The following is a 9,516-nucleotide window of genomic DNA, read 5'->3' on the forward strand; positions in this document are numbered from 1 at the left end:
TCGCTCTGTTGCCCAGGCTGGAGTGCAGTGGTACGATCTCGGCTCACTGCAAGCTCCGCCTCCCGGGTTCATGCCATTCTCCTGCCTCAGCCTCTCAAGTAGCTGGGACTACAGGCGCCCGCCACCACACCCAGCTCATTTTTTATATTTTAGTATAGAGAGAGACAGGGTTTCACCATGTTAGCCAGGATGGTCTTGATCTCCTGACCTCGTGATTCACCCGCCTCGGCCTCCCAAAGTGCTGGGATTACAGGCGTGAGCCACCGTGCCCGGCCGTGTGTGTGTGTGTGTTTTTTTTTTAATGCTACAAATATAGTCACCACTCTGGTTAGACTGAAATTGAAAAAATCCAAAAAATGGTTGTTAAAGGTAGTCACATGACCCAGAAATTTGGATAACTGTCTGATATTTTTATGCCACAGGATTGGATTATACACTGAACAGTTGTCTTACTGACAGATCCCATGTTATATGCTCCTTTGTGTGCCATTTAAGATCTTTTATACTTGCCAGGTCTCTCTCTGATGTCACAGATCCTCAGAGCTGAACTTGAGTTCATCTTAACCATATTTACTTGATCCACCTGACACCTTTCACCTAAGACCCTGGGAGACCGTGCACAGGCCTAAAACTTTCTTAGTGTTAGTCAGGCATGATTCAGGGACATACCAGTACACTTTTTATTGAAGTATATCTATCTATCTTCAGTAAACTTTTTATCGAAGTATAACTTTTTTTAAATGCACAAATCCAGGCCAGGCGTGGTGGCTTACACCTGTAATACCATCACTGTGGGAGGCTGAGGCGAGCAGATCACTTGAGCCCAGGAGTTCAAGACTAGCCTGGGAAACATGGCAAAACCCCATCTCTACTAAAAAAAAAAAAAAAAAAAGCAAAGAAAATTAGCCAGGCACGGTAGCATGCACCTTTAATCCCAGCTCCTTGGAAAGCTGAGTTGGGAAGACTGCCTCAGCCCAGGAAGTGGAGGCTGCAGTGAGCCGAGATTGCGCCACTGCATTCCAGGCTGGGTGACAGAGTGAGACTCTGTCTCAAAATAAAACAAAATAAATAAATGCACAAATCTAAAGTGTACAGCTAGATGAATTTCCACAAAGTTAACACAGCTGTGTAACCAGCACCCAATCAAGAAACAGAGTATTACCTCCCTCAGTAAGATCCCAGGTACTACTTCCTGCTATTTTTCCTTCACCCTCAGCAAGAGGAACCACTCTCCCAACTTTTAACCCCATAGATTAGTATGGTCTGACTCTGAGCTTTATATAAATGGAATCATTTAGTATGTACCCTTTTTGTCTGGCTTCTTTTGCTTCACATTTTGTTTGTGAGCTGTATTTATGATGTTGTAGCCCATTCTCATTGCTATATTGTATTCCATTGAACAACTTACACCACTGTCCTACTGCTGGTGGACATTTGGGTTGTTTCAGGGATGGGGCTTGTATGAATAAGGTGGCTGTTTTAACAGTCTTGTGACATCATCTTTTTAATGAAGTGAACTACAAACAAAATTTTATTTCACTCGCATTTTTTTCTTTCTTTATAGAACACTGTTGGAGAATGGCAAACCGTGTTCTATATTGCTGCTGCTATTAACGTTTTTGGTGCCATTTTCTTTACACTATTCGCCAAAGGTGAAGTACAAAACTGGGCTCTTGATGATCACCATGGACACAGACACTGAAGGAACCAATAAATAATCCTGCCTCTATTAATGTATTTGTATTTATCATGTAACCTCAAAGTGCCTTCGGTATTGTGTAAGCATTCTATGTCTTTTTAATTGTACTTGTATTAGATTTTTAAGGCCTGTAATCATGAAGTATCACTAGTTGCCAGATTAATAAAATGAACCGTATTTAATTGTGAATAATATATATGTTAGGACTTCTACTTTAGGTTCACATACCTGCCTGCAAGTCGGGCAACATGAAGTAGGAGAGTTCCGTTGATTTTTTAGGGCCATACTTAAGGGAATGAGCTGAAACAGAGCTCTGAATACCTTTGCTTAATTAAACTAGATGATAATTCTCAGGTATTGATAAACACCTGTTGTTCACTTTCCTAATAAAAATTGTCAGGTCTCTGTGACACTTAGATCTCAAACTTTAGCATCTCCGTGGAGCTGCCATCCACTGTATAATTTGGCCTGGCAACTAGACTGAGGGGAGTGTACCCAGGCAGCTGCCAGGCACTCCCTCCCTGGCTTCAGGGTCAGAGTGCCCAGCATTTATCAGAGGCAGCATCCAAGCCCAAAGCCAGTGTCAATTCTTCGGCTGGTGCCTTTCCTCTGAGGGGCTATTAATGTGTAGATAAAGCTCTGAGTAGGCAGGATCCACTGCTGTGGTCTTGATACATCCTCAGACTTTCCCTGAGTAGGCAGGATCCACTGCTGTGGTCTTGATACATCCTCAGACTTTCCCTTCCCAGCACAGAGGAATATCGCCTGGCATGCAACCTGCAAAAGAAAAGTGCGAAGTGGCCGGGCACGGTGGCTCACATCTGTAATCCCAATACTTTGGGAGGCCGAGGTGGTCGAATCACGAGATCAGGAGTTCAAGACCAGCCTGGCCAGCATGGTGAAACCCCATCTCTACTAAAAATACAAACATTTAGCTGGGTGTGGTTGCGGGCGCCTGTTATCCCAGATACTCAGGAGGCTGAGGTAGGAGAATCACTTGAACCCAGAAGGTGGAGGTTGCAGTGAGCCAAGATCGCACCACTGCACTCCAGCCTGGGCAATGGAGTGAGACTCCATCTCAAAAAAAAAAAAAAGAAAAGTGCGATGCCCAGTCCATCACAAATAAGATCATTCTAGTTTAAATCTACTCTCACATGGACCACAGTATACATTTCTAAGTGCTGTGTTTTGTTTGTTTGTATTTTGTAGAGATGGGGTCTCGTTTTGTTGCCCAGGCTGGTTTTGAACTCCTGGCTTCAAGCGATCCTCCTGCCTCGGCCTCACAAAGTGTTGAGACTACAGGCATGAGCCACTGTGCCCAGCTTGTTCTGTGTTTTTTAAGCTGCAGGAGAATTTTTTTTAAAATTAATTCTCACTGTTTGTTCAGTCTGTCTTCATCGAAGTTTGTGGTTGCAGTTTAAAGTTAAAGTGACGTTTGAAGGCCACATCACCTGATACTAGGGTAATCATCTTTACTTCTGGTTCCTGAAATCATATTTTTCCAGTGGACCATCCTCCAGTGGTTGTGGTTGTTGAGCATGCTTTCAGAGCACCCATGTGGCTTAAAACTTAGCTTATGTTTTGTGTTCAACGCTACCTGTAATATTTTAAAACTGATTAATGTGATGTGAATACATTTATGTAAATTTATGTTTAAATTTGTAAATAGCTTTAAATTGCTATAGCAATGTTTCCTTTATAAATCATCAAAATAAACCTTTGTGAATTGATTTTTGGATCTGACAGTTTTATGACATTTCCTAGTGTCCACAGTGACTCTTTGACATCTTTTCTGCATCCTGCTTGAGCTATCATCTTCTCTACACACATTTCTGCTACCACAAACCTGAGGCACTTGGGCCTACGAAGGGATACAGCATCAGAAATCTCTGTTGCCATCAACCTACCCTTCCTAGCTCTGAATAGGGTCAAACCTTCTTGCTAAAGCATATGCCCACACTACACTGATTCTCTCTCTCCCACCTCCTCTAAGGACTTGCTTCAGTAATTCTTCTTTTTATAAATAATTGAGACAGGGTCTTGCTTTGTTGCCCAAGCTGAGCTCAAGCGATCCTCCTGTCATAGCCTCCTAAGTAGCTGGCATTATACAGGCATGTGCTATCACGCCCAGTTAGTAGCTCCTCTTTCATTTACTTCTTCAGTCTCTCCCCTTGTTCTTTTCCTTTTGTCTCAGATATACACACGTCTTCTCTAGTCCTTAAATAAAAATACAGAAGTCTCCTGGGGACAGTAAATCACAAGTGTATAGAATATCTCTAATATTCAAGAAACTGGAAAACAATGTGTGATTTATAGATAGATATAGATTTTCATCCATGGTTCCATGGTTCCTGACTCATGACTCCCATAGCTCTTGTTATGTTGGGCGCCTTTAGGCCTCAGAAGCAACCTCAGGAAACAGAATCTCTCTGATCCTCTCCTGCCCTCCCTTCACCTGCTGCTTTTTCTCCCAAGGGAGGAATCTTCCCCCACCATTATGTCTTGGAACTGGTCATAAAGAAATTCTGTGGCCGGGCACAGTGCCTCACGCCTATAATCCCAGCACTTTCAGAGGCCGAGGCGGGCAGATCACAAGGTCAGGAGTTCGAGACCAGCCTGGCCAATATGGTGAAACCCCATCGCTACTAAAAATACAAAAATGAGCCAGGCGTGGTGGTGGGCGCCTGTGGTCCCAGCTACTTGGGAGGCTGAGGCAGGAGAATCACTTGAACCTGGGAGGCGGAGGTTACAGTGAGCCGAGATTGCACCACTGCACTGCAGCCTGGGTGACAGAGCAAGACTCCGTCTCAAAAGAAAAAAAGAAAAATTCTGTGGCCTACCCTGTTGGACTATAGGTCATAAGACCCCATGCCCACGTTTGAGAAGAGATCCTCTCCATATCCTGGAGGAAGGAATGCCGCACAGAGAGGCCAAGAAGAATCTGGAGAGGCCTTGCTGGGTTTCCCTCTGAGTCTGTTAGTGTTAGATCACACCCTTTCTGTCCAATCACATTTCTTCATGGTTGTTAATCATGACTGTCCAATGAAGTCTCCATAAAAGGCCTAACTTATTAAGCCTCCTGATAGCTGAACACATGGAGGTTCCTGGAGGGTGACACGCCCAGAGAGGGCCTGGAAGTTCCTCATCCCTTTCCCCAGACATTGTCCTATGCGTCTCTTCATCTGTGTCCTTTGTAATATCCTTTATAATAAATGATAAACATAAATGTTTCCCTGAGTTCTTCGAACCACTCTAGCAAATTGATTGAACCAAAAGAGGTGGTTGTGAAAACCTCAACTTGAAGCCAGCAGGTCACAAGTTCCAGAAACCTAGACTTGGGACTGGGGTCTGCAGTGGTGGGCAATCTTGGGGACTGGGCCTTCAACCTGCGGGATCTGATGCTACCTCCAGGTAGACAGTGTCAGCACTGCATTGGGAGACACCCAGCTGGTGTCTGTTGCAGAACTGATTGCTTAATTGGTGTGTGAGGAAAAACCCACACCCTTTTAATCACAGAAGTCTTCTGTGTTTATTGTTGTTGAATGAGACATTAGAAAAAAACACATTTGGGCTGGGTGTGGTGGTTCACGCCTGTAATCCCAGCACTTTGGGAGACCGAGGTGGGTGGATCACAAGGTCAGGAAATCAAGACCATCCTGACTAACACGGTGAAACCCCGCCTCTACTAAAAATACAAAAAAATTAGCCAGGCATCGTGACAGGTGCCTGTAGTCTCACCTACTCGGGAGGCTGAGGCAGGAGAATGGCGTGAACCTGGGAGGCGAAGCTTGCTGTGAGCCGAGATCGTGCCACTGCACTCCAGCCTGGGCGACAGAGACTCTGTCTCAAAAAAAAAAAAAAGAAAGAAAGAAAGAAAGAAGAAAAAAACACATTTGTTCCACCGCAGTGGCTCACACCTGTAATCCCAGTACCTTGGAAGGCTGAGGCAGACAGACCACCAGAGGTCAGAAGTTCGAGACCAGCCTGGCTAACATGGTGAAACCCCTTCCCTACTAAAAATACAAAAAAATTAGCCAGGCATGGTGGCGCACGCCTTTAGTCCTACAAAATACAAAAAATTGGCCGGGCGCGGTGGCTCAAGCCTGTAATCCCAGCACTTTGGGAGGCCGAGACGGGCGGATCATGAGGTCAGGAGATCAAGACCATCCTGGCTAATACGGTGAAACCCCGTCTCTACTAAAAAATACAAAAAACTAGCCGGGCAACGAGGCGGGCGCCTGTAGTCCCAGCTACTGGGGAGGCTGAGACAGGAGAATGGCGTGAACCCGGGAGGCGGAGCTTGCAGTGAGCTGAGAGCCGGCCACTGCACTCCAGCCTGGGCGGCAGAGCAAGACTCCGTCTCAAAAAAAAAAAAAAATACAAAAAATTAGCTGGACATGGTGGTGCAGACCTGCAGTTCCCAGCTACTCAGGAGGCTGAGGCAGGAGAATCTCTTCCACCCGGGAGATGGAGGTTGCAGTGAGCCGGGATCACACCACTGCACTCCAGCCTGGGCGACAGAAGGAGACCCCGTCAAAAAAACAAAAACAACAACAACAGCAACAAAAACCCCACCTGCCTCTTCCATTTCAGTTTTTTCACGTCTCTGGAATTTTTTGTTTGTTTTGAAACAGAGTATCACTCTGTCACCCAGGCTAGAGGGCATGGCGTGATCACAGCTCGCTGCAGCCTCTACCTCGCAGGCTCAAGGGATCCTCCCACTTCAGCCTCCAGACTAGCTGGTACTACAGGTCTGCACCACCATGCCCAGATAATTTTTGTATTTTGTAGAGATGGGCTCTCACTATGTTGTCCAGTCTAGTCTCCTGGGTTCAAGTGATACTCCTGCCTCAGCCTTTCAAAGTGCTGAGATTACAGGTGTGAGCCACTATGTCTGGCCTGGAATTTTTTTTTTTTTCTTAATCCTTCTACCAGGCCAGGCACAGTGCCTCACATCTGTAATCCCAGTACTTTGGAAGGTCAAGGTGAGTAGATGGCTTGAGCCCAGGAGTTTGAGACCAGCTTGGGCAACATGGTGAAACCTGGTCTCTACAAAAAATACAAAAAATTAGCCGGGAATGTGGTGCATACCTGTAGCCCCAGCTATTCAGGAGGCTGAGTTGGGAGAATCACTTGAGCCCAGGAGGTTGAGGCTGCAGTGAGCTGAGATCTCACTGAACTCCAGCCTGAGTGACAGAGTGAGAGTCTTTCTCAAAAACAAAACAAAACAAAACAAAACCCTCTGTCATCTCCTAAGTAAGAGCCTAGTGGCTTTTGTTTCCACCTAGAATAGAAAAGTTAAGTGGTATCACTGCCTTTAGTCTTGCCCTCTTCCATCCCAGCTTCCCACCAGTGTTGAGTTCATCATCCCAATACAACTAATCTCGCTGATCTAGGTGCTCCCTCATAGTGAGCCCCATGGTGAGACACATGGCTTCCCTGGGCCTGCCCAGTAAACTCTCCCACCCAGCAGCTGTGCCCTCCTCACCCCTAAGTTCAGCCTACCCTACCCTTATCTTATTTATGGTGAGAACAATGCCTTGTTGCAGTGATCTGGCTGCTTCACTCCCCATGCCTACTCTCCATCTTCCCTTTCCTCTTCATACCTTTATTAATTTCCTTCCTTGGGCCTGGAACTTCTCTCTTCAACCTTGCCACCTCCTTCATGACCCCTAATTTCTTCCACCCTCCCTGATCTAGATGTGGTGTCTCCCTTTCACCTGCTAAAGTGCCACATTATTTATTTATTTTGAGGTTTTCCTTTATTTTAAACTCCAGGGTTTAGGCTCAGTTATGCGGAAGAGAGAATTTCTTCATTCATTCAGCGAATACTAAGTATCTACTCTTTGCTAGGCAACAAGGATACAAAGATGCATCTGACACAGCCCTTTCCCTCCCTGGAGCTCCTTCTGACCCTTTGATCCCCTTCCTCATTTTTTTTTTTTTTTAAGACAGAGTCTTGCTCTGTTGCTCAGGCTGGAGTGCAGTGGCACAATCTCCACTCACTGCAACCTCTGCCTCCCAGGTTCAAGCAATTCTCCTGCCTCAGTCTTCCAAATAGACTACAGGTCCACACTGCCACATCCAGCTAATTTTTGTATTTTTAGTAGAGACTGGGTTGCACCTTGTTGCCCAAGCTGGCCTTGAACCCCTGAGCTCAGGCAATCCACCGGCCTCAGCCTCCCATGAGCCACTGCGCCCAGCCCTCTTTCTTTATAATACTTATGAACACACGTCTGTGTCTGTCCCAGTAATAGATTCATCACAAGCATCTTGAAGGCAGGGTCCATTCCATTCATCTCAGCATGGTCTCACTTATAACAACATGTGCTTAGTTCACTTAGGATGCTTATTAAATAACAATCCTTTAGTTAAATAGACTATAAATTGATATTTTTGACCAGGCACAAAGGCTGACACCTATAATCCCAACACTTTATGAGGCCAAGGGCAGGGGGATTGCTTGAGCCCAGGAATTCAATACCAGATTGTACAACAAGGCAAGGCGTCATCTCTACAAAAAATATTCTAAAAACTTAGCCAGGTGTGCTGGCACAGGCCTGTGGTCCCAGCTACTCAGGAGGCTGAGGTGGGATGATCACTTGAGCCCAGGAGGTCGAGGCCACAGTGAGCCATGTTCCCACCATGCCACTCCAGCCTGGGCAACAGAGCAAGACACTGTCTCAAAAAATAATAATACATAAATACATTTTTTTTTTTTTTTTGAGATGGAGTTTCGCTTTTGTTGCCCAGACTAGAGTGCAGTGGCACAATCTTGGCTCACTGCAACCTCCACCTCCTGGGTTCAAGGGATTCTCCTGCCTCAGCCTCCCGAATAACTGGGATTACAGATGCCTGCCACCATGCCCGGCTAATTTCTGTATTTTTAGTAGAGACGAGGTTTACCATGTTGGCCAGGCTGGTCTCGAACTTCTGACCTCAGGTGATCCACCCAGATAGGCCTCCCAAAGTGCTGGGATTACAGGTGTGAGCCACTGCACCTGGCCAATAAATAGAAATTTTTGATCTCATACATTGTTTTTTTTCATATGTTGTTTTCTGCTGCCCCCAAAATTAAATAAATGTGTCAACTGCTTTTTAATTTTTTTTTTCAATAAGGCTCCAGGTCAACAGTAGTTCAAGCTTTTAATGAACAAATACGCTAACATCAAAATAAATTATAAGTGGTAATTATTAGCAAATAGTTCTGAAAGTATTTGAGAGTAGCTTAGTTTTGTATATGCAAAATACTTCTCCCAGTTATTCTACAAGTATTTATTGAGCATCCACTTTGTACTAGGCATTGCGTTTTGCACGAGGACACAGAAGTGGAAAAAAATAATAATAAGCCAAGTCCCTTTTCTCCTGGAGCTCACATTTTTATTTATCAAACGTTTTTCTTTATAAGCTCCAGCCTTCAAAACCTCTCATGTAAAAGCATTATTATCCACCCAGCAAGCAAATCCAATGGGAAAGAAGCGTGCCAACTGACCTTGAGAATCCAGTTTATGTAAGAACATGAGACAAACGCTGAAGACAGCAGTTTGTATTAGCCATGGTAAGGTCTTTCTTACTTCAGCCTTTGTTTCATTTTCAGGAAATCAGAAATAGAGGCATCTGAGTTTAGACTCCATTGCAGAGTAGATTATCTTATCTCCTCTCTGGATGTTCAAAATAAAACTCCCCCAAATATTGGGACCAAAGCTATCACAAAAACAAAACAAACAAACAAAAAAAACAGCCACGGTGGTGCGCGCCTGTGGTCTCGGCTACTCAGGAGGTTGAGGTGGGAGGATAGCTTGAGCCCAAGTGGTCAA

General features: G+C 45.1%; 1 protein-coding gene across 4 annotated transcripts in view; it reads left to right on the top strand.

Moving 5' to 3' along the window:
• Window positions 1–2,575, top strand: part of SLC17A5 (solute carrier family 17 member 5) — a 60,806-nt gene extending 58,231 nt beyond the window's left edge. For all 4 annotated transcript variants that reach the window (XM_017871329.1, XM_017871331.1, XM_017871332.1 and 1 more), the window contains one exon: window positions 1,565–2,575. In XM_017871329.1, coding sequence (XP_017726818.1) covers window positions 1,565–1,702 — 138 coding nt within the window. In that variant the 3' untranslated portion in view covers window positions 1,703–2,575. The remainder of the gene's footprint in view (window positions 1–1,564) is intronic.
• Window positions 2,576–9,516: the final 6,941 nt, after the last annotated feature.

The sequence above is a fragment of the Rhinopithecus bieti genome, unplaced genomic scaffold, assembly GCF_001698545.2.
Source record: "Rhinopithecus bieti isolate Rb0 unplaced genomic scaffold, ASM169854v2 scaffold_4709, whole genome shotgun sequence".
Lineage (NCBI taxonomy): Eukaryota > Metazoa > Chordata > Mammalia > Primates > Cercopithecidae > Rhinopithecus > Rhinopithecus bieti.